Source organism: Pygocentrus nattereri, chromosome 22, assembly GCF_015220715.1.
Source record: "Pygocentrus nattereri isolate fPygNat1 chromosome 22, fPygNat1.pri, whole genome shotgun sequence".
Taxonomy (NCBI): Eukaryota; Metazoa; Chordata; class Actinopteri; order Characiformes; family Serrasalmidae; genus Pygocentrus; species Pygocentrus nattereri.
In genome coordinates this window covers 4,150,892-4,177,039 of record NC_051232.1, presented here as the reverse complement: position 1 = coordinate 4,177,039, position 26,148 = coordinate 4,150,892, and the positions used below count along the sequence as shown (strand labels likewise).

General features: G+C 43.6%; 1 protein-coding gene and 2 long non-coding RNA genes across 3 annotated transcripts; all 3 read left to right on the top strand.

Moving 5' to 3' along the window:
* Positions 1–6,574: 6,574 nt before the first annotated feature.
* LOC119262090 lies at positions 6,575–10,677 on the top strand. The gene is made up of 4 exons (XR_005129411.1): positions 6,575–6,703; positions 7,636–7,788; positions 8,613–8,668; positions 9,892–10,677. It is a non-coding gene; the product is annotated as an uncharacterized LOC119262090 (long non-coding RNA).
* Positions 10,678–14,157: 3,480 nt separating this feature from the next.
* On the top strand, positions 14,158–18,285 carry LOC119261990. Its single transcript, XR_005129323.1, has 4 exons — positions 14,158–14,334; positions 15,250–15,402; positions 16,227–16,282; positions 17,500–18,285. It is a non-coding gene; the product is annotated as an uncharacterized LOC119261990 (long non-coding RNA).
* Positions 18,286–21,200: 2,915 nt separating this feature from the next.
* Positions 21,201–25,164, top strand: LOC108413472. The gene is made up of 5 exons (XM_037533114.1): positions 21,201–21,237; positions 21,581–21,955; positions 22,425–22,577; positions 23,415–23,476; positions 24,757–25,164. Exons 1-5 carry the CDS (start codon positions 21,201–21,203, stop codon positions 24,883–24,885), a joined length of 756 nt encoding a protein of 251 aa, XP_037389011.1. The 3' UTR covers positions 24,886–25,164.
* The last annotated feature ends 984 nt before the right edge of the window (positions 25,165–26,148 follow it).

The window sequence follows — 26,148 nt, the reverse complement described above, 5'->3', positions numbered from 1 at the left end:
CCTCCAGCCCACGACTGCCATTTTACACCCAAAAGCTGAAACCTCAATAGAAAAAAGTATTCTTGGAGAAGTTATGAATAAAAGCTTGGAGCAAACAGTGACTCATGTCCATTTATTCGGATAAACACTGTCATAGTAACCAGTCCTGTGTGAGTTTAAGAGAATTCAGCAGGATCTTCAGCACCATGGACAGTGAAAGCAGAGAGCCAGCACTCTTGTGATGGATGTGACTTGATGCCATCCACCAGTCAAAGAGACAAAAAGCACCCCTCCTCTTGTAAAATGACCATTTCCCTTCTGTGGAGACTGTCAATGCCTTCTATAATAGGCATACTGATACATGCAACATGGCGCCCCCGAGGCAGACGTGTTTGCTCGCTCTGCTCAAGAATGCCGGCTTTTTCTTCTTTTTCTGTGCATTAATGCTCTATTTACAGTGCACAAGTGCCAGGCACTCTTAACTTACGACAGACAAACTCTGCTGGACATCGCAAAAGACAACAACATGCACGGATTTAGCGGCTTTATTCCACCGGAGCTACAACCCATTGTCCGCTCGAGCACGCTGATCCAAGTAGAACGCTCCAGAGGCGGCGACGCAAGCGAGGCAAGAGAGGAGGGCTGCATGCTAGGCTAAAGGCTCGTGCTAGCCGACCACCAGTGCCTAGCCTCTTGCTAGCTAACGTGCGGTCACTGGAGAACAAGCTGGACGAGCTGAGAGCTAGGATAACATCTCAGCGGGAAACAAGAGAGTGCTGCGCTCTAATTTTCACTGAAACCTGGCTCTCAGACAGAGTACCGGACAGCGCTACCCAGCTAGAGACTCACTCTGTGCATCGCGGAGATCACACGGCAGCCTCCGGTAAGGCTAAGGGTGGAGGTGTGTGTGTGTTTGTAAACAACGCGTGGTGTAGAGACATACGGACCGTTTATAAGCACTGCTCACCAGACCTGGAGTTCCTGCTGTTAAAATGTCGTCCCTATTATTTACCAAGGGAATTCTGCGCTGTATTTTTAACATCTGTATATATTAATCCGCGGGCTAACTCTGCGGCAGCGCTCGGCAAACTCCATGACGTCATCAGCGCGTTAGAGACGGCTCACCCTGATGCCGTGTTTATCATTGCCGGTGATTTCAACCAGTGCAACTTACGGACTGTATTTCCGAAATACTTCCAACACGTGGACGTTCCAACTCGTGACAAAAACATCCTGGATCACGTGTACAGTAATGTACGCGGTGCATACAGGGCTGCCCCCCCGCCCCCACGTTGGACTCTCAGACCACATCTCCTTGTTCACGTACCCGGCTTACAGACAAAGGCTGAAACAAACACATCCGGTTACCAAAACGGTTCAAGTATGGTCTCCGGAGACTGAGAGCATCCTGCAGGACTGTTTTGCTATGACAGACTGGGATGTGTTTAAAGCTGCAACCACTACAGAGGACTCTTCTGTCAGCATTCAGGAATATGCTGAACACGTGTCTGGTTACATCAGCATGTGTGTGGATAACATCGTGCCCACCGCACAAGTGAAGAGGTTCCCCAACCAGAAGCCCTGGATTAACAGTCAGGTACGACACATGCTCCGTGCTCGCTCTCTTGCATACAGATCAGGCAATGAGACAGAGTACAAAGCTGCGAAGTACAGACTGGGAAGTCATCACAGCAGCCAAGAGGCAGTACAGGGAGAAACTGGATGGCTTCTACTCCACTGCTGACTCCAGGCAGATGTGGCAAGGCCTACAACACATCACAGAATACAGGACCATCACCAGCAACATCAGCTCCACAGACACCTGCTTCTACACCCGCTTCGAAACCTCCAGCACTAGCACCGAGAGGTTCACACACACACACACACACACACACACACACACACACACACAAGATTCCTGGGCGGGCCCTCAGAGCATGTGCAAACGAGCTGGCTAATATACTGACCTCCATTTTCAATCTCTCTCTCAGCCAGAGCATTGTTCCCACCTGCTACAAAAGGACAGTCATTGTCCCCATTCCTAAGAAGAGCCACCCCATCAGCCTGAATGACTACAGACCAGTAGCACTCACTCCAATCATTATGAAGTGCTTTGAGAGAGTGGTGCTGGCCCACATACAAGACAGCATACCGGACACGCTGAACCCCCTGCAGTACGCCTACCGTCACAACAGATCCACCTCGGACGCAGTCGCTGCTGCCCTTCACTACTCCCTCTCCCACCTGAAAAACAAGGACTCCTACATCAGGATGCTCTTTGTTGACTACAGCTCAGCCTTCAATACGGTCATCCCACACAAACTCACCCACAAACTCTCCACACTCAGCCTGCACCCCACCCTCTGTGACTGGCTTTTGGACTGGCAGGCCCCAGTCTGTCAGGATCAGCAACAGGATCACCACCAGCATGACCACCTACATCGGCACTCCACAGGGCTGCGTCCTCAGCCCTATTCTCTACACCCTGTTCACCCATGACCGTGTCGCCTCCCACAAGGACAACATCATCCTGAAGTTTGCTGACGACACAGCAGTGATAGGACGTATCACTGGTGGAGATGAAGCAGCCTACAGGAGGGAGGTGACCAGACTGGTGTCATGGTGTGATGATAACAACCTCATCCTCAACACGGACAAGACAAAGGAGCTGATAGTGGACATGAGGAAAGAGAGGAGACCTCATCGGCCACTTTTCATCCGGGAGCTCGAGGTGGAGAGGGTGAGCAGCTTTAAATACCTGGGTGTCCACATAAGTGAAGACCTCACATGGTCACTGAACACCAAGCAGCTAGTCAGAAAGGCTCAACAGCGGCTGTACTTCCTGAGGAGGCTAAGGAGGTTTGGGATGTCTCCGGTGATCCTCAGCAACTTCTACAACTGCGTCATTGAGAGCCTCCTGACCAGCTGCATCACCGTGTGGTACAGCAGCTTGACCGTGATGGATCGTAAATGCCTACAGAGAGTGGTGAAGACTGCAGAGAAGATCACCAATTCTCCACTGCACTCTCTGCAGAACATTTACAACCATAGAGTCCAAAGGAAAGCTGCCTCCATCATCAAAGACCCCACCCACCCCCAGCACGGTCTGTTCAAACCTCTGCCCTCAGGCCGGAGGTATAGGAGCATGATGTGCAAGACCTCCAGACTAAAGAACTCCTTCTTCCCCACCGCAATCAGAAATAACTATTCACACTTCGGTCTGCCAGACTTAGGTACAGACGTGTGATGTGTATCCCACTGGTAAAGAATTCTTTCCTCAGGAATAACCTGCAACTACTGTCACTTTAACTGTAGCACATGTTTACAATTGCACTATACTACTGATTTCTGCTGCAGATAATCATGTTCCCGGCAAGGCACAGCACTATCCATCCATACCACTGTAATTTATACATTGCGTTATTTCTTGATTAATATATATGGTTGTATATCTACTCTTTTGTATTTTTAATGTTATATCTGGCATTCTTAGCGAGGAGCAAAGTAAGCTTTTCACTGTATATAAGGAAACCTGTTTCCTCTGTACAAATGACAATAAACACTTTGAACTTGATAATCCAGCAGTGGCTCACTCCACCCATCAGTTTGGCCTTTGCAAAGTCCTGCAGTTCTTTTTGCATGTCTGAGCCTCAGTCTTGTGTACTTTACCCTCTTGCTCTGTTGGTGGATTTGTCTGATCGTCCTGTATTGTACCTGCCTGCCTGTGATGACTATGAATATCGCATTGCCCCTAATAAAGCTACTCAGTGTAATAAAGCTACTCACTAATCAAATCACCTTTCGTCACCTAAACCCAATATTTAGGCTCCCTCACTCAGACTGTTACCCATTTATTTACCCAGAAAGACAAAGAGGCACATTATGACCCACAGTGAGAGCAATGCAGTCAGACTTGCTCCCTCCTTCAACGCATTAATGTGCAGCTTTACACACACAAACCCACATTCCTGCTCATGTACCTACATCAAAAACATGAACAGCGCAGCCCCCACCTGCCCCCTCCAACCCTGAGAGAGTGAGAGCAGCAACATCAGTCGGTCTAAAACAGGAAACCCACAATGAGGCCCTGCAGCTCTGAGCACATCAGACCCCTGACTTTCTTTACTGACTGACCTCACATCTGCTCTGTGCTGTGTAGACGGGAGTTTCAGGCCTGGGTAAAGTAGAGAAACTGATCCAGGATCTGATGTAAACATTAGAAGTGTAAGATCAGTTCAGTGAGACAATAAAGAAAATGAAACTGGAGGGTGAAGCTGCAGCTCGTGTCGCACTTTGCCTTCTGCAGTCTGTGGTTAGTAACGGTCACCACAGAGACATACAGAGACAAACAGAAGCTCACAGAGCACAAAACACTAAATGACCCTCCGGCTCATTTCACTACACTCCAATCTGACCCCTCAACGGCCTCTTTGACTGTTTACAACTTTTTCAAGATCCAGTCCCCTCAAATCTGAATGGGTTTAAATGGAAACAGACTCAATCGTTGCTTATTGGTCATCAGTTTCTTTCTGAACTTATAACTGAAACGGTGATTCTGATAATGATGAGCAGGTCAGGGCTGCTGGCCAGCGGTCACTTATTCACTCACTCACTGACTCACTCACAAACATGCTCCTGTTCACAGTTAGAAACAGAAATGAAGTTTGTGGTGGTGATAAACACAGATATGTGTGAAGATTCAAACCCACCCACACAGTCATGAGCCTGAGCACTCCTGAGCTTTAGGCATGCAAAAACAGGAAACCCACAACAAAGCCCCCAGCTCAGGCCCATATCTGACCACTGCACCCTGACTGATCTCCCACCTGCAGCAGTCGACTCGCCTTAACTTTGAGACTGACTTCCAGCTGGTAATTGTGCTAAAATCAGGTTATAACTACCTTTTTTAGAATGAGCCCAGGAATCTACAGCTGTTCCTGATAAGTAGGGAATAATGGTTTATGGTTTCTCAGTGTCTGTCAGAATAGAGTTAAACACAAACTCAGCACTGAGGATTTTGAGGATTGGAAAAGGTGAGATTGTCCATGCAGATAACTTCCTCCTCACACAGAAAACACCTCCTGTGAAAAAGCCCCTGTTTACTTAAAGCTCATATAGGAGGGGAAATAAAGCAGGCTGGTCGTGAGGTCAGGCTGGGTCATGGCCAGTGAGGCCTGCACAGCAGCTGGATAAATATGTGTCACAGAACATGTCAACAAGTGTGTTTAATTAAAGTCTGGACACTGGAAGGACAGTGAAGGCATTAACAAACACATGAGGGCTACAATGAGGAACTGAAGTAAGACAAGAGCTACAAACACACAGACAGAGAAGAAGAAATAAAGACACCCGTCACGTTACAAACTAAACACAGGTGACTAAGGACAAAGGGGGCGGAGCTAAAGTGACCAGGAGAAAACAAGGGCTGGATCTGTGGCAGGAGACAAGGAAGAGATTGGGCTTTGGACTAGGACTGGGGTGGGACCACAGACAGGAATCGGCCTTGGGGAGGTCATTGGATGCTACTATAGTTCAAGTTCAGGGAGCTACAAATACGATTGATACCAGTAAGTAAGTTCATTTGATGTAAAGCTCTGGTGCAGCTGTCCAGTCCTGGAGGTCTGGACAGTGTTTAGTGATTTCTCTCTTTAATACATCTGATTTAGTGAATCTGTCTATGATGTGTTGGAGCAGGGAGAACGGTGAACTCAAGCCTACAAACAACCTATAAGCCCAAGCAGTCCACAGATATGTGGTGAAGTTGTGGGTCTAATCAAAAGACCATCCTCTTAAGATCTGACCAATCAGAAAGTGTCTGCTTAGCTTCCTCGTCTCTCATTGGTGAGGTGTCTGATCAGCTATGCAGTGAGATGTAATCAAAAATAGAAATGTTCCACTGACGTGGACCAATCAGACCTCAGCACAGACATCCGCTTCAAAGACCCTCACTATCGTCACCCACCCAGCACCAGTTTCTGAGATGGAGAGATCAAGAGCTCTTCTCCTCACTCTCGCCTGTAAGTGAACTTCTACACTTTTACCTTCAGAACATCTGACGCTGAAATATTACTGAGCCTCTTTTCATCCACAGTTTATTCAGTTGTTTAGGTTCTAATCATGTCGCTGTTGTGGTTTATAGATACATAACACAACTGAGTCCATCTGTTACCTTATTTGAGAATTGGGTAAAATCTGACAAACATCAAACTATATAAGTTAACTCTGATGTTGTATTTAAACTTCCTTCAGTTTTCTGTCAAATGGCTGAACTTAACAGTGGCAGTCATCTAGACAGGTCAAGGTTTGGTATCTACTAGGTTTAACCTGAAGTGTGGTTCTTCTATTGCAGGTGTTTTGTTCTCCAGGATCTCTGGAGCAGAAGTGGAGATGAGGGTCAGACCAGGAGACAACGTCACTCTCTACAGCGACTGTGTTTGGGAGACTGGAGAGCCAGTTTGGTTTAGAAACTCCTCAAATGAGACCAAACCTCCTCTCATTATCTCGGGAGACACTTTGATACAGGCCGCTTTTTCACGTTACTCTTTTGTGTGGAATCCCTGCAACAAAACTCTTGATCTGCTGGTGAAGAACGTCACGGAGTCAGATCTGGGTCTGTACTACTGCGCTGTTCAGCAGATAAAGTTAATCAAAGATAGAACTGGAGCAGATGTTCGTGCAGATGTTTACCAACGTGGAAACAGGACCACTCGACTCTCTCTGCTTGGTAAGATTATCATTCTGACTCGTTGATTCTGTTAGTTTGTAATTTCTTGGTTCATTTTGGTAACACCAGTATGGAGGACTTCACAACGTGCAAATTGGTGGTTGATAATTAACCGAACATTTATTACCACAGTTAACAGTAAATAAGGTGAATTAATGGGTTCCAGAGCACTTTTGAAGCTCTGGTTGAGCTGAATTAAGTTGGTAATTAACCCTTGGAAGTGATGCATTTTCCTTGTCATCATTTTTGTCCAAATCTTTACTTTAAAAGCTGAAAGGCTAATTTTTAAAAAATGAATGCATTATGTTCACTACTGTAATTGATGAATGTGAAATGAGTGTCAAAAAAGTTCATTCAGTCCCACTTGCCCTTAGTCTTAGACTCTTAATATGACTTGAGTATCGCAAGTGCTCTGGAAAATGTTTAGTAACATTGTAATAAGTAGTCAATTAGTATTTCTTGCCTACAGTTGGCTTAAAAATGCATAATATAATAAAATAATAAAAGAGACATTTAACATGATTATGATTTATTATACACAGAAAACAGGTGTGAAAAGTGGCTCATTCTTCCTAGTTATTTCTTAGTAATGTAATAGTGGGTAACCAGTTAATTACCAGCTTCTGGGCTCATAAGCACACAAATGCACTTAATTCAGCCTAGTGAGTGTTTAGTAACGTGGTAATAAGCAGCAGGTTATTTGAGATTGACTGGTTAAGGCTTACTAAGTGCAAGGCTTACTAATACAGCAGGGTAATGTTAGTGTTACTGAGCCTTTTTAATATAGGGCTTTAAAACTACAGGAACGTTTTGATTTATTGTGCTGTAAAGATTTTTTATGAGCTGTTTACTTGACTCTGAACCTCGTCACCGTCTCTCAGTGCTTAATGAGGACAGAATTAACTGCAGTTCAACTTTCTCTCTTATTTCAGACTCGACTGCTCCTTGTGCTGATCTCCAGACCCCCTCCACCCCTCCTGTCTCAGACTGTAGCGTCTGCTGGAAGCTGCTGGTCAGTGTGTGTCCTCTGTGTGTCCTCCTGTCCTCCACCTGTCTGTGCTGCATCTGCAGACACACAACTAAAGGTTTGATCTTTCTCTTCTTTATTTTTCTCTTTCTTCATCAGAAAACCACCTCTTTCAGCTCCGTCTTGCTGGTGTGCAGGTAGAGACTGTAGATCATCTGTTGATGTACAGCTTGTTCGCCATCCTCAATGGATTCTGACCACAGAGCCACATTTGTTTGGGTATTTTTGGCAGGTGGTCTGCAATCAACCTAGCGGTGATGCTGAATTCTATAAAAACCCTTATGAAGCCCCCTGTATCTGATTTACTCATACCAGCACCACATACGCTACTTATCAGTGTCACTGCTTCTCTGAGAATGAACCAACAGTGGTCAGAGCTCAGAAACTGATGGGCTACCGTCTGTAACTGTGCACTCATATAATGACCACATAGGGGAGGTGGAGCTCTTACTGGTAGTGGACGAACTGTGAGGTGACGGTTTTCTTTAGACTTTAGTTTGGTTTAATGATTGAATATGAATGGTTTTATGGTAGCTCATGAATTCTGCTACATAATACTGACATCATATTGACATCAACATGGCATGGAAGACGCTATAAGCTGTAATGAGTCATTATGACAGACTATGTCCAGTAATATAACAGTGTGACGTTACTGTTAAATGTCCTGACGAAAGTCATGATGTTTGAGGTCATGACGACCAACACAGAACACAAGCTGTCATGACCTCACACATTATGGCATCTGTCATGATAATTATTGGTTATTACAATATAAAAAGGACGTTTATATTACTGAACACAAGCTGTCATTACATTTATAGATTCTGTCATTGTATTTATAACTTATTACTAGTTATTATTCATTTATTTGATTGACAGACAATCAGGAACGGGGGGAGAAGAAACAAAGCCAGACAAGTAGAAAGAATGATGAGGTACTGTAGAACACACAGCCTCAAACACACTCACCCACACACACACACCCACACCCACCCCTACACAAACCCACCCCTAAACACACCCACCCCTAAACACACCCACCCACACACTCCCACCCACCCAAACACACACCCACACCCACCCCTACACAAACCCACCCCTAAACACACCCACCCCTAAACACACACACACACACCCCTACACACACCCACACCCAAACACACCCCCACCCACACAAACACACACCCACCCCTAAACACACCCACACCCACCCCTACACACACCCACACCCAAACACACCCCCACCCACACAAACACAAACCCACCCCTAAACACACCCACCCCTAAACACACCCACACCCCTACACACACTCCCACCCACCCAAACACACACCCACCCCTAAACACACCCACACCCACCCCTACACACACACACTCCCACCCACCCACCCAAACACACACACCCACCCCTAAACACACCCACCCACACACTCCCACCCACCCCTACACACACCCACACCCAAACACACCCCCACCAACACACCCACACCGCTACACACACCCACCCCTACACACACCCAAACCCACCCCTACACACACCCACACCCAAACACACCCCCACCAACACACCCACACCGCTACACACACCCACCCCTAAACACACCCACACCCCTACACACACACACACCCACACCCCTACACACACCCACCCCTAAACACACCCACCCCTAAACACACACACACACCCCCACCCCTAAACACACAACCACACCCAAACACACACCCCTAAACACACACACACACACAGCTGTCAATCAGCACAGATTTGTTTTCTGACCAAAGTATGAGGTGATGTCACAGGTGAAGCCTCTTTTAGGACCTGTCTGAGACAATAACACTAATTTCTCAAAGTATCACCTGGAGTTGTCCAGCTGCATCCAAAGCATTGTTAAACAGGGTTCTCTCACATTACGTACCGTCTGTAACAGGGGTTGGTTCAAAAGCACTGGCTTATCTAGCTGAATGCTGAAGCTGTATGAGAGTTATTTGCAAGCCAGCTGGACAGATAGAAAATATAATCACTACAGCCTATTATACAGACATTTTTAACCAAATAAATCTAATATTGTTAGTTATATAGTTTGAAGACACTTCATTTAAATGATACACATAGCAATACGTGACGGCTGAAAACCAAAGGTTTATAAACTGTCTGCAGGTTGGAGGAGGCGATGTTTGTTATGCTTCGTTGGACCACCAGAGCAGAGGCCAGAGACGTCTGAAGAAGAGAGTTGAGGGCTCAGATTTCAGCACATATTCTGAGGTTAAAACTGATCAAATGTAAAAACAGATGAGGTGGATTCTTGACATTGTTCTGATGAAGGAAATGATACAGTTGTGCACTGATTCTGATTTGAAGTTGAAGAGATTCAGTAAAACCCACTTCGAGCTTTTTCACATGATCAGATTCAGTTTCAGTGTTTTTGGATATTTTTTAAAATTTCTGAATAAAAAAATGAAGCGTTTAAAGTTTGACACCTTTCTGATTTCGCGGTTACTAATCGCCCAGTTTGACGTGATTTCAAATGCTAATTTAAATAGCTTATTGCTCATTTCTGACCTTTTCTTTTCTCCCTAAGTGAGATTAATTTGCATCTGTTACTTCTTAATAGCTGTCTATTAAACATCTGCTCTTACGGGATCTGTGGGAGTTTTCAAACTGCATGTCATCCCAAGCAGGTCTTTGTTATTAAACAGTTGAGGAGTTGGATTGAGCACAAACACACGATGACTGTTTATTTCACTTCTGAGGGGAGTTTTTTAAAGAGTTATACAGAATTAAGTTACACGAAGTATGAATAGAGAGTGTAGAGCAGGTTGATCTGCATGTTCAGCATCTGATGTGTCTTGAAGGTGGGAGGAGCATTTAAAAGATGATGGTGGTTTGGGGTTGATTTTGGGGTTGAAAAGATGTTTTACACCCAAAAGCTGAAAATGCAATAATTACATAGAAAGAAAATATCAACTAACGGAGATATTCTTGTAGAAGTTATGAATAAAAGCTTGGAGCAAACAGTGACTCATGTCCATTTATTGGGATAAATACTGTCAAAGTAACCAGTCCTGTGTGAGTTTAAGAGAATTCAGCAGGATCTTCAGCACCATGGACAGTGAAAGTAGAGAGCCAGCACTCACTGACCTGCTCTTCTCTATAAACCTATAAAGTCTCTGGTGTAAAGTAGGTTAATCTCCCTGGATCTGCTGCTATAATTCCCAATGAGATGCGTGCAAGTCACAAGCTTGAGTGTACAAGCTTTACATCACCAGGATGTCGAACTCATCTCACTTCACTGAAGCAGTCAGTAGTCTCTCTTTCATTCACTCAGGGCTTGATTTGAAGGGGATGTGACTTGATGCCATCCACCAGTCAAAAAGACAAAAAACACCCCTCCTCTTGTGAAATGACCATTTCCCTTCTGTGGAGACTGTCAATGCACCCTACAATCCAGCAGTGGCTCACTCCCCCCATCAGTTTGGCCTTTACAAAGTCCTGCAGTTCTTTTTGCATGTCTGAGCCTCAGTCTTGTGTACTTTACCCTCTTGCTCTGTTGGTGGATTTGTCTGATCGTCCTGTATTGTACCTGCCTGCCTGTGATGACTATGAATATCGCATTGCCCCTAATAAAGCTACTCAGTGTAATAAAGCTACTCACTAATCCTCAAATCACCTTTAGTCACCTAAACCCAATATTTAGGCTCCCTCATTCAGACTGTTAACCATTTATTTACCCAGAAAGACAAAGAGGCACATTATGACCCACAGTGAGAGCAATGCAGTCAGACCTGCTCCCTCCTTCAACGCATTAATGTTCAGCTTTACACACACAAACCCACATTCCTGCTCACGTACCTACATCAAAAACATGAACAGCGCAGCCCCCACCTGCCCCCACCTGCCCCCTCCAACCCTGAGAGAGTGAGAGCAGCAACATCAGACCCTCTAAAACAGGAAACCCACAATGAGACCCTGCAGCTCAGAGCACATCAGACCACTGACTGTCTTTACTGACTGACCTCACATCTGCTCTGTGCTGTGTAGACGGGAGTTTCAGGCCTGGTTAAAGTAGAGAAACTGATCCAGGATCTGATGTAAACATTAGAAGTGTAAGATCAGTTCAGTGAGACAATAAAGAAAATGAAACTGGAGGGTGAAGCTACAGCTCGTGTCGCACTTTGCCTTCTGCAGTCTGTGGTTAGTAACGGTCACCACAGAGACATACAGAGACAAACAGAAGCTCACAGAGCACAAAACACTAAATGACCCTCCGGCTCATTTCACTACACTCCAATCTGACCCCTCAACGGCCTCTTTGACTGTTTACAACAACTTTTTCAAGATCCAGTCACCTCAAATCTGAATGGGTTTAAATGGAAACTGACTCAATCGTTGCTTATTGGTCATCAGTTTCTTTCTGAACTTATAACTGAAACGGTTATTCTGATAATGATGAGCAGGTCAGGGCTGCTGGCCAGCGGTCACTTATTCACTCACTCACTGACTCACTCACAAACATGCTCCTGTTCACAGTTAGAAACAGAAATGAAGTTTGTGGTGGTGATAAACACAGATATGTGTGAAGATTCAAACCCACCCACACAGTCATGAGCCTGAGCACTCCTGAGCTGTAGGCATGCAAAAACAGGAAACCCACAACAAAGCCCCCAGCTCAGGCCCATATCTGACCACTGCACCCTGACTGATCTCCCACCTGCAGCAGTCGACTCTCCTTAACTTTGAGACTGACTTCCAGCTGGTAATTGTGCTAAAATCAGGTTATAACTACCTTTTTTAGACTGAGCTCAGGAATCTACAGCTGTTCCTGATAAGTAGGGAATAATGGTTTATGGTTTCTCAGTGTCTGTCAGAATAGAGTTAAACACAAACTCAGCACTGAGGATTTTGAGGATTGGAAAAGGTGAGATTCTCCATGCAGATAACTTCCTCCTCACACAGAAAACACCTCCTGTGAAAAAGCCCCTGTTTCCTTAAAGCTCATATAGGAGGGGAAATAAAGCAGGCTGGTCGTGAGGTCAGGCTGGGTCATGGCCAGTAAGGCCTGCACAGCAGCTGGATAAATATGTGTCACAGAACATGTCAAGTGTGTTTAATTAAAGTCTGGACACTGGAAGGACAGTGAAGGCATTAACAAACACATGAGGGCTACAATGAGGAACTGAAGTAAGACAAGAGCTACAAACACAGACAGAGAAGAAGAAATAAAGACACCCGTCACGTTACAAACTAAACACAGGTGACTGAGGACAAGGGGGCGGAGCTAAAGTGACCAGGAGAAAACAAGGGCTGGATCTGTGGCAGGAGACAAGGAAGAGATTGGGCTTTGGACTAGGACTGGGGTGGGACCACAGACAGGAATCAGCCTTGGGGAGGTCATTGGATGCTACTATAGTTCAAGTTCAGGGAGCTACAAATAAGATTGATACCAGCAAGTAAGTTCATTTGATGTAAAGCTCTGGTGCAGCTGTCCAGTCCTGGAGGTCTGGACAGTGTTTAGTGATTTCTCTCTTTAATACATCTGGTTTAGGGAATCTGTCTATGATGTGTTGGAGCAGGGAGAACGGTGAACTCAAGCCTACAAACAACCTATAAGCCAAAACAGTCCACAGAAATGTGGTGAAGTTGTGGGTCAAATCAAAAGACCATCCTCTTAAGATCTGACCAATCAGAAAGTATCTGCTTAGCTTCCTCGTCTCTCATTGGTGAGGTGTCTGATCAGCTATGCAGTGAGACGTAATCAAAAATAGAAATGTTCCACTGACGTGGACCAATCAGACCTCAGCACAGACATCCGCTTCAAAGACCCTCACCATCATCACCCACCCAGCACCAGTCTCTGAGATGGAGAGATCAAGAGCTGTTCTCCTCACTCTCGCCTGTAAGTGAACTTCTACACTTTTACCTTTAGAACAGCTGACGCTGAAATATTACTGAGCCTCTTTTCATCCACAGTTTATTCAGTTGTTTAGGTTCTAATCATGTCTCTGTTGTGGTTTATAGATACATAACACAACTGAGTCCATCTGTTACCTTATTTGAGAATTGGGTAAAATCTGACAAACATCAAACTATATAAGTTAACTCTGATGTTGTATTTAAACTTCCTTCAGTTTTCTGTCAAATGGCTGAACTTAACAGTGGCAGTCATCTAGAGAGGTCAAGGTATGGTATCTACTAGGTTTAACCTGAAGTGTGGTTCTTCTATTGCAGGTGTTTTGTTCTCCAGGATCTCTGGAGCAGAAGTGGAGATGAGGGTCAGACCAGGAGACAACGTGGTCCTGTACAGCAACTGTGTTTCAGAGACTGGAGAGCCAGTTTGGTTTAGAAACTCCTCAAATGAGACCAAATCTCCTCTCATTATCTCGGGAGACACTTTGATACAGGCCGCTTTTTCACGTTACTCTTTTGTGTGGAATCCCTCCAACAAAACTCAAGATCTGCTGGTGAAGAACGTCACGGAGTCAGATCTGGGTCTGTACTACTGCGCTGTTCAGGAGATAAAGTTCATCAAAGATAGAACTGGAGCAGATGTTCGTGCAGATGTTTACCATTATGGAAACAGGACCACTCGACTCTCTCTGCTTGGTAAGATTATCATTCTGACTCGTTGATTCTGTTAGTTTGTAATTTCTTGGTTCATTTTGGTAACACCAGTATGGAGGACTTCACAACGTGCAAATTGGTGGTTGATAATTAACCGAACATTTATTACCACATTTAGCAGTAAATAAGCTGAATTAATGGGTTCTCTGGTTGAGCTGAATTAAGTTGGTAATTAACCCTTGGAAGTGATGCATTTTCCTTGTCATCATTTTTGTCCAAATCTTTACTTTAAAAGCTGAAAGGCTAATTTTTAAAAAATGAATGCATTATGTTCACTACTGTAATTGATGAATGTGAAATGAGTGTCAAAAAAGTTCATTCAGTCCCACTTGCCCTTAGTCTTAGACTCTTAATATGACTTGAGTATCGCAAGTGCTCTGGAAAATGTTTAGTAACATTGTAATAAGTAGTCAATTAGTATTTCTTGCCTACAGTTGGCTTAAAAATGCATAATATAATAAAATAATAAAAGAGACATTTAACATGATTATGATTTATTATACACAGAAAACAGGTGTGAAAAGTGGCTCATTCTTCCTAGTTATTTCTTAGTAATGTAATAGTGGGTAACCAGTTAATTACCAGCTTCTGGGCTCATAAGCACACAAATGCACTTAATTCAGCCTAGTGAGTGTTTAGTAACGTGGTAATAAGCAGCAGGTTATTTGAGATTGACTGGTTAAGGCTTACTAAGTGCAAGGCTTACTAATACAGCAGGGTAATGTTAGTGTTACTGAGCCTTTTTAATATAGGGCTTTAAAACTACAGGAACGTTTTGATTTATTGTGCTGTAAAGATTTTTTATGAGCTGTTTACTTGACTCTGAACCTCATCACCGTCTCTCAGTGCTTAATGAGGACAGAATTAACTGCAGTTCAACTTTCTCTCTTATTTCAGACTCGACTGCTCCTTGTGCTGATCTCCAGACCCCCTCCACCCCTCCTGTCTCAGACTGTAGCGTCTGCTGGAAGCTGCTGGTCAGTGTGTGTCCTCTGTGTGTCCTCCTGTCCTCCACCTGTCTGTGCTGCATCTGCAGACACACAACTAAAGGTTTGATCTTTCTCTTCTTTATTTTTCTCTTTCTTCATCAGAAAACCACCTCTTTCAGCTCCGTCTTGCTGGTGTGCAGGTAGAGACTGTAGCTCATCTGTTGATGTACAGCTTGTTCGCCATCCTCAATGGATTCTGACCACAGAGCCACATTTGTTTGGGTATTTTTGGCAGGTGGTCTGCAATCAACCTAGCGGTGATGCTGAATTCTATAAAAACCCTTATGAAGCCCCCTGTATCTGATTTACTCATACCAGCACCACATACGCTACTTATCAGTGTCACTGCTTCTCTGAGAATGAACCAACAGTGGTCAGAGCTCAGAAACTGATGGGCTACCGTCTGTAACTGTGCACTCATATAATGACCACATAGGGGAGGTGGAGCTCTTACTGGTAGTGGACGAACTGTGAGGTGACGGTTTTCTTTAGACTTTAGTTTGGTTTAATGATTGAATATGAATGGTTTTATGGTAGCTCATGAATTCTGCTACATAATACTGACATCATATTGACATCAACATGGCATGGAAGACGCTATAAGCTGTAATGAGTCATTATGACAGACTATGTCCAGTAATATAACAGTGTGACGTTACTGTTAAATGTCCTGACGAAAGTCATGATGTTTGAGGTCATGACGACCAACACAGAACACAAGCTGTCATGACCTCACACATTATGGCATCTGTCATGATAATTATTGGTTATTACAATATAAAAAGGACGTTTATATTACTGAACACAAGCTGTCATTACATTTATAGATTCTGTCATTGTATTTATAACTTATTACTAGTTATTATTCATTTATTTGATTGACAGACAATCAGGAACGGGGGGAGAAGAAACAAAGCCAGACAAGTAGAAAGAATGATGAGGTACTGTAGAACACACAGCCTCAAACACACTCACCCACACACACACACCCACACCCACCCCTACACAAACCCACCCCTAAACACACCCACCCACACACTCCCACCCACCCAAACACACACCCACACCCACCCCTACACAAACCCACCCCTAAACACACCCACCCCTAAACACACACACACACACCCCTACACACACCCACACCCAAACACACCCCCACCCACACAAACACACACCCACCCCTAAACACACCCACACCCACCCCTACACACACCCACACCCAAACACACCCCCACCCACACAAACACAAACCCACCCCTAAACACACCCACCCCTAAACACACCCACACCCCTACACACACTCCCACCCACCCAAACACACACCCACCCCTAAACACACCCACACCCACCCCTACACACACACACTCCCACCCACCCACCCAAACACACACACCCACCCCTAAACACACCCACCCACACACTCCCACCCACCCCTACACACACCCACACCCAAACACACCCCCACCAACACACCCACACCGCTACACACACCCACCCCTACACACACCCAAACCCACCCCTACACACACCCACACCCAAACACACCCCCACCAACACACCCACACCGCTACACACACCCACCCCTAAACACACCCACACCCCTACACACACCCACCCCTAAACACACCCACACCCCTACACACACCCACCCCTAAACACACCCACCCCTAAACACACACACACAACCCCATCCCTAAACACACAACCACACCCAAACACACACCCCTAAACACACACACACACACAGCTGTCAATCAGCACAGATTTGTTTTCTGACCAAAGTATGAGGTGATGTCACAGGTGAAGCCTCTTTTAGGACCTGTCTGAGACAATAACACTAATTTCTCAAAGTATCACCTGGAGTTGTCCAGCTGCATCCAAAGCATTGTTAAACAGGGTTCTCTCACATTACGTACCGTCTGTAACAGGGGTTGGTTCAAAAGCACTGGCTTATCTAGCTGAATGCTGAAGCTGTATGAGAGTTATTTGCAAGCCAGCTGGACAGATAGAAAATATAATCACTACAGCCTATTATACAGACATTTTTAACCAAATAAATCTAATATTGTTAGTTATATAGTTTGAAGACACTTCATTTAAATGATACACATAGCAATACGTGACGGCTGAAAACCAAAGGTTTATAAACTGTCTGCAGGTTGGAGGAGGCGATGTTTGTTATGCTTCGTTGGACCACCAGAGCAGAGGCCAGAGACGTCTGAAGAAGAGAGTTGAGGGCTCAGATTTCAGCACATATTCTGAGGTTAAAACTGATCAAATGTAAAAACAGATGAGGTGGATTCTTGACATTGTTCTGATGAAGGAAATGATACAGTTGTGCACTGATTCTGATTTGAAGTTGAAGAGATTCAGTAAAACCCACTTCGAGCTTTTTCACATGATCAGATTCAGTTTCAGTGTTTTTGGATATTTTTTAAAATTTCTGAATAAAAAAATGAAGCGTTTAAAGTTTGACACCTTTCTGATTTCGCGGTTACTAATCGCCCAGTTTGACGTGATTTCAAATGCTAATTTAAATAGCTTATTGCTCATTTCTGACCTTTTCTTTTCTCCCTAAGTGAGATTAATTTGCATCTGTTACTTCTTAATAGCTGTCTATTAAACATCTGCTCTTACGGGATCTGTGGGAGTTTTCAAACTGCATGTCATCCCAAGCAGGTCTTTGTTATTAAACAGTTGAGGAGTTGGATTGAGCACAAACACACGATGACTGTTTATTTCACTTCTGAGGGGAGTTTTTTAAAGAGTTATACAGAATTAAGTTACACGAAGTATGAATAGAGAGTGTAGAGCAGGTTGATCTGCATGTTCAGCATCTGATGTGTCTTGAAGGTGGGAGGAGCATTTAAAAGATGATGGTGGTTTGGGGTTGATTTTGGGGTTGAAAAGATGTTTTACACCCAAAAGCTGAAAATGCAATAATTACATAGAAAGAAAATATCAACTAACGGAGATATTCTTGTAGAAGTTATGAATAAAAGCTTGGAGCAAACAGTGACTCATGTCCATTTATTGGGATAAATACTGTCAAAGTAACCAGTCCTGTGTGAGTTTAAGAGAATTCAGCAGGATCTTCAGCACCATGGACAGTGAAAGTAGAGAGCCAGCACTCACTGACCTGCTCTTCTCTATAAACCTATAAAGTCTCTGGTGTAAAGTAGGTTAATCTCCCTGGATCTGCTGCTATAATTCCCAATGAGATGCGTGCAAGTCACAAGCTTGAGTGTACAAGCTTTACATCACCAGGATGTTTAACTCCTCTCACTTCACTGAAGCAGTCAGTAGTCTCTCTTTCATTCACTCAGGGCTTGATTTGAAGGGGATGTGACTTGATGCCATCCACCAGTCAAAAAGACAAAAAACACCCCTCCTCTTGTGAAATGACCATTTCCCTTCTGTGGAGACTGTCAATGCACCCTACAATCCAGCAGTGGCTCACTCCCCCCATCAGTTTGGCCTTTACAAAGTCCTGCAGTTCTTTTTGCATGTCTGAGCCTCAGTCTTGTGTACTTTACCCTCTTGCTCTGTTGGTGGATTTGTCTGATCGTCCTGTATTGTACCTGCCTGCCTGTGATGACTATGAATATTGCATTGCCCCTAATAAAGCTACTCAGTGTAATAAAGCTACTCACTAATCCTCAAATCACCTTTAGTCACCTAAACCCAATATTTAGGCTCCCTCATTCAGACTGTTAACCATTTATTTACACAGAAAGACAAAAAGGCACATTATGACCCACAGTGAGAGCAATGCAGTCAGACTTGCTCCCTCCTTCAACGCATTAATGTTCAGCTTTACACACACAAACCCACATTCCTGCTCACGTACCTACATCAAAAACATGAACAGCGCAGCCCCCACCTGCCCCCACCTGCCCCCTCCAACCCTGAGAGAGTGAGAGCAGCAACATCAGACCCTCTAAAACAGGAAACCCACAATGAGGCCCTGCAGCTCAGAGCACATCAGACCACTGACTGTCTTTACTGACTGACCTCACATCTGCTCTGTGCTGTGTAGACGGGAGTTTCAGGCCTGGGTAAAGTAGAGAAACTGATCCAGGATCTGATGTAAACATTAGAAGTGTAAGATCAGTTCAGTGAGACAATAAAGAAAATGAAACTGGAGGGTGAAGCTACAGCTCGTGTCGCACTTTGCCTTCTGCAGTCTGTGGTTAGTAACGGTCACCACAGAGACATACAGAGACAAACAGAAGCTCACAGAGCACAAAACACTAAATGACCCTCCGGCTCATTTCACTACACTCCAATCTGACCCCTCAACGGCCTCTTTGACTGTTTACAACAACTTTTTCAAGATCCAGTCACCTCAAATCTGAATGGGTTTAAATGGAAACTGACTCAATCGTTGCTTATTGGTCATCAGTTTCTTTCTGAACTTATAACTGAAACGGTTATTCTGATAATGATGAGCAGGTCAGGGCTGCTGGCCAGCGGTCACTTATTCACTCACTCACTGACTCACTCACAAACATGCTCCTGTTCACAGTTAGAAACAGAAATGAAGTTTGTGGTGGTGATAAACACAGATATGTGTGAAGATTCAAACCCACCCACACAGTCATGAGCCTGAGCACTCCTGAGCTGTAGGCATGCAAAAACAGGAAACCCACAACAAAGCCCCCAGCTCAGGCCCATATCTGACCACTGCACCCTGACTGATCTCCCACCTGCAGCAGTCGACTCTCCTTAACTTTGAGACTGACTTCCAGCTGGTAATTGTGCTAAAATCAGGTTATAACTACCTTTTTTAGACTGAGCTCAGGAATCTACAGCTGTTCCTGATAAGTAGGGAATAATGGTTTATGGTTTCTCAGTGTCTGTCAGAATAGAGTTAAACACAAACTCAGCACTGAGGATTTTGAGGATTGGAAAAGGTGAGATTCTCCATGCAGATAACTTCCTCCTCACACAGAAAACACCTCCTGTGAAAAAGCCCCTGTTTCCTTAAAGCTCATATAGGAGGGGAAATAAAGCAGGCTGGTCGTGAGGTCAGGCTGGGTCATGGCCAGTAAGGCCTGCACAGCAGCTGGATAAATATGTGTCACAGAACATGTCAAGTGTGTTTAATTAAAGTCTGGACACTGGAAGGACAGTGAAGGCATTAACAAACACATGAGGGCTACAATGAGGAACTGAAGTAAGACAAGAGCTACAAACACACAGACAGAGAAGAAGAAATAAAGACACCCGTCACGTTACAAACTAAACACAGGTGACTGAGGACAAGGGGGCGGAGCTAAAGTGACCAGGAGAAAACAAGGGCTGGATCTGTGGCAGGAGACAAGGAAGAGATTGGGCTTTGGACTAGGACTGGGGTGGGACCACAGACAGGAATCGGCCTTGGGGAGGTCATTGGGTGCTACTGTAGTTCAAGTTCAGGGAGCTACAAATAAGATTGATACCAGCAAGTAAGTTCATTTGATGTAAAGCTCTGGTGCAGATGTCCAGTCCTGGAGGTCTGGACAGTGTTTAGTGATTTCTCTCTTTAATACATCTGATTTAGTGAATCTGTCTATGATGTGTTGGAGCAGGGAGAACGGTGAACTCAAGCCTACAAACAACCTATAAGCCAAAACAGTCCACAGAAATGTGGTGAAGTTATGGGTCTAATCAAAAGACCATCCTCTTAAGATCTGACCAATCAGAAAGTGTCTGCTTAGCTTCCTCGTCTCTCATTGGTGAGGTGTCTGATCAGCTATGCAGTGAGATGTAATCAAAAATAGAAATGTTCCACTGACGTGGACCAATCAGACCTCAGCACAGACATCCGCTTCAAAGACCCTCACTATCATCACCCACCCAGCACCAGTCTCTGAGATGGAGAGATCAAGAGCTGTTCTCCTCACTCTCGCCTGTAAGTGAACTTCTACACTTTTACCTTCAGAACATCTGACGCTGAAATATCACTCAGCCTCTTTTCATCCACAGTTTATTCAGTTGTTTAGGTTCTAATCACGTCTCTGTTGTGGTTTATAGATACATAACACAACTGAGTCCATCTGTTACCTTATTTGAGAAGAAATTGGGTAAAATCTGACAAACATCAAACTATATAAGTTAACTCTGATGTTGTATTTAACGTTTCCTCAGATTTCTTTCATATCAGAACTAAACAGTGTCAGTCACCTAAAAAGCTCAAGGTTCTTAGTACTTAGTACTTAGTTTGTTTAACCTGAAGTGTGGTTCTTCTATTGCAGGTGTTTTGTTCTCCAGGATCTCCGGAGCAGAAGTGGAGATGAGATTCAGACCAGGAGACAACGTGGTCCTCTACAGCGACTGTGTTTCAGAGACTAGATCCGTGGTTTGGTTTCAAAACTCCTCAAATGAGACCAAACCTCCTCTCATCATCTCGGGAGACACTTTGATACAGGCCGCTTTTTCACGTTACTCTTTTGTGTGGAATCCCTCCAACAAAACTCATGATCTGCTGGTGAAGAACATCACGGAGTCAGATCTGGGTCTGTACTACTGCGCTGTTCAGGAGATAAAGTCCATCAAAGATAGAACTGGAGCAGATGTTCGTGCAGATGTTTACCAACGTGGAAACAGAACCACTCGACTCTCTCTGCTTGGTAAGATTACTCCTCACACCTTTGGATTCTGTTCATGATCTCTGTAGTTCTTAACATTTCAGTAAATGTCAGTATCAAGTACATTCTAATGTGCAAATCAGTAGATGAGAATGAAGTTGATCGTTCAGGATTATTAATACAGTAATAAGATGATTTAAACATTTTCTGGTGAACTTGTAATTAGTTGTGTTTGCTTTAGTCCATAAGTTACTGGAAATTGACCTGATAAGGCTTAATGAGGGAATAATAGTAGGAGCTACAGATGATCTATAATACACAACAAATAGGCATGAAAAATGTTTAATACACTTTTATTAATGCTTAGTAACGCAGTAATGGGCAACCAGTTCATTACCAGCTACTGGATTCATAAGACCTAATAAGAATATTGTGCTGGAAAATACTGAAATATACTGAATATATACTGAGGACAGAATTAACTGCAGTTCAACTTTCTCCCTTATTTCAGACTCGACTGCTCCTTGTGCTGATCTCCAGACCCCCTCCACCCCTCCTGTCTCAGACTGTAGCGTCTGCTGGAAGCTGCTGGTCAGTGTGTGTCCTCTGTGTGTTCTCCTGTCCTCCACCTGTCTGTGCTGCATCTGCAGATACACAACTAAAGGTTTGATCTTTCTCTTCTTTATTTTTCTCTTTCTTCATCAGAAAACCACCTCTTGTAGCTCCGTCTTGCTGGTGTGCAGGTAGAGACTGTAGCTCATCTGTTGATGTACAGTTCATGTTCTCCATCCCCTCACCTTTCATGATTGATGCACTTCTGACCACAGAGCCACTCTTCTCTGGATATTTTTGATTGGCATTCCTATCTCATGAACACCGCTGGGTCTGATGTACTCATACCAGCACCACATTCAGTACTTATCAGTGTCACTGCTTGTCTGAGAATTAATCACCACTCAAATAATATCTGGACAACAGCGGTCCTGTGGTCAGAAACCGATGGGCTACAGTCTGAACTATAATATACACCCATATAATGGACATATAGGGGAGGTGGAGCTCATAAAAGGTGGACAGTTAGTGGACAAACTGTGAGGTGATTCTAGTAATGTTTCTAATTTTGTTTAGAGCTTTGTTTACTGACTGGACATGTTTAAGTATAGAGTTACTGTAAAAACATCATTACATAATGTTTTAAGAACATAACCATGCCACAGTCAAATGATGGGAGTTGCTATATGCTGACATATAAAGTCAAGACAAATTATGTCCGGCTATAAAACATTTCCGTTTATCATTACTGTATTTTTAGGTTATGATGTATAAATAAAGTACATCTAGCAAAAATCAGCCTGTGATGTAGGATCTGTCCTGAGTAACACATTTGGACTTGTTTCAGTTTTAAATAATAAGTTAACGGGGCATAAATCAAGATCAATGACAGTGTTACTAGTTTTACTTTCATTTATCTCTCAATTTAAAAACAATATCTTATTGACAGTGGAGAAAGAAGACAAGAAGAAGAGCGAGAGAGCACAACATCAGAAATGTAGAAGTGATGAGGTACTGGAACACACACACACACACACACACACACACACACACACACACACACACACACACACACACACACACGTCAGCCTTACAAAGAAACTTTTGTCTTGTGCTCAAGAGTTTTACTTAAAACAGACATCTAACAAAGTCACTGTCTGTAAAAACATTACACTAAAAGCAGTGGCTGCTTAAACACCAAGGTGGACCCACACTGTACTAGACTAAACACTACACGGACCCACACTATCCCTCTGTAATGGAGGGGAGTGATGAGGAGGCGGACACAGGGCTTAAATACAACAGGGACAAGAAGGGAGAACAGGACACAGGTGGAAAACACAGATGTCAACAATCAGGGGTGGAGACTGAAAACAAGGGGGCTGGACTGGGAAGATGAACAAAAGCACATTGACACGTAAACTAAAACACATGGAAGACCAATACACGAGCACATGGAGGAGTGGGAGGGGCCCAATCGTGACACCCTCTTTCTCAAAGCTACATAACACTTTGGCTTCAAAGCAGCTACCAAATAATTGAAAATAAAAAGTAATTAGATGAACAGCTGAATAATAAACTTGAACCTCATTGAGTGAAATAATATTGGAACTTCACTCCACCTCATATCCTTGCCCATGTACACAAAGCAAGACCACCTGAATGCTTGGTTTGTGCAAGGCTTGGCCTTGTTTCAGTTCTGATTAAGGTTGTAACCAAAGGTTTTCCCCTCATTCTGAAAAATTTATGTTTTCTTTTTCCCCTTAAATCAGCAGCTTAATGAGATGTAAAACTTACTGGTTTTCCTCCAGTTCCAGTCTACTGGTAGACATCACTCAGACTTTGTTTTTTGACCAAAGTGTGAAGGGATGCCATAGTATTGTAGCAACTGTATGAGAGGCAATAATAATGTAATACTGTATCTTACAGTATCGAATGGAGTCGGCTCACTGTTGTCCAAAGCATTGTTAACTGGAGTTATTTAACATTACGTACAGTCCATCGGGGTGGGTCATCCCAAAGCTTGGGCTTTGGCTGTCTAACTAGCTCAGTGATAAAACTGTATTAGAGCTATCTGCAAGTCATCTAACTCTGGTAGATGTGGCTGGCTAAAACATCATATCTTAATCTTAGCCAACCACATCATATATAGCTTTCTAGCTGGCCTACAAGCTTGGTCAACCCCAGTTTTCTACCATTATACACAAGCTATGAAGGTTCTTCAATAAGAATGTATTCATATAGGAACAAAGGATTACTTAAAGCCCAACATTTCATTGTTTTATTTGCAGGTTGGGGAAGATGGGGTTTGTTACGCCTCGTTGGACCACCAGAACAGAGGACAGAAACGCCTGAAGAAGAAGAGAGTTGAGAGCTCAGACTTCAGCACATATTCGGAGGTTAAAACTGAGCAGATGTAAAAAGGAGAGTTGGATTTATGACATTTTGCTGGCGGAGGAGCTCTGGTGACAGAGTCATGAACAGAATCAAGTAACCTCAACAGATTTAGTGGACTAAACTCAGGGTCTTTTAAATGTCCGTTTCCTCTGTTGTTGGACGCCTTCAGTTTGCTAAGTTTTTGATATTTAAGCCATTAAAGTTTTTCTTTTTCTAGTTACTCTTCAGTTTGATGTGCTAACTCAAACATTTTTGCTCCGTTACTCCTTACTCTTCCTCAATCCCTCAGGGACCGCTCTTCTTTTTCCTCTTTTAAATAAAGACTTTCTTTACTAATTTTTCTTCCTCCTCCACTGCGTAGTTTAACTTATTTTTTTATTCCCCCCCCCATGCAATGTGAAATGACCTTGGGTTTGTGAAAGGCGTTATACAAATTTAACTAATACTAATGGGACTCTTAACACTGCATTTAAGACAAACTGCTTTGGTCTAATATTGTCAGTAAATGACTGGAGTCTGACTGATGAACTCAAGCGCCAATTGTTTTGTTGGTCATGGTCATTTTTTTACAGAGTGAAATGAAATTAAATCCAAACTAAGAAAATTCAGAAACAGTAGAGCAGGTTTACGAGCACCCAGCTGGTTTCACTTTCAGAGTGTGGTGTGGATGGGTCAGAGAAAGCTATATTATTTATATATATATATATATATATATATATATATATATATATATATATATATATATATATATATATATATATTTTTTTTTTTTTTGAGTTGAGAACTTTATTTAAATGAATTACACACACCAGCCACTTTATTAGGCACATCTGGCTAGTAAAACAAGGTGTTGGAAACGTTTCTCAGAGATTCTGGTTGGTTATTTGAGTTCCTGTTGCCTTTCTATCATCTGGAACCAGTCTGCCCATTCTCCTCTGACCTCTCACATCAACAAGGCATTTTCATCCACACAACTGACCGCTCACTGGATATTTCCTCTTTTTCGGACCGTTCTCTGTAAACCCTAGAGATGGTTGTGCATGAAAATCCCAGAAGATCAGCAGTTTCTGAAATACTCAGACCAGCCCGTCTGGCACCAACAACCACGCCATGTTCAAAGTCCCTTAAATCCCCTTTCTTCCCCGTTCTGATGCTCGGTCTGCACTTCAGCAAGTTGTCTTGACCACCTCTACAGGCCTAAATGCATGGAGTTGCAGCCGTGTGATTGATTAGCTATTTGTGTTAACAAGCAATTGAATTGTACCTAATAAAGTGGCCGGTAAGTG

What these genes read in the sequence shown, in the direction of transcription:
- LOC108413472 (XM_037533114.1), top strand. Translation starts at nt 21,201, where the DNA reads ATGGAGAGATCAAGAGCTGTTCTCCTCACTCTCGCCT. An exon ending in CACTCGACTCTCTCTGCTTG is followed by an intron (nt 21,956 to 22,424) that starts GTAAGATTACTC and finishes CCCTTATTTCAG; the next exon opens with ACTCGACTGCTCCTTGTGCT. An exon ending in CTGCAGATACACAACTAAAG is followed by an intron (nt 22,578 to 23,414) that starts GTTTGATCTTTC and finishes TCTTATTGACAG; the next exon opens with TGGAGAAAGAAGACAAGAAG.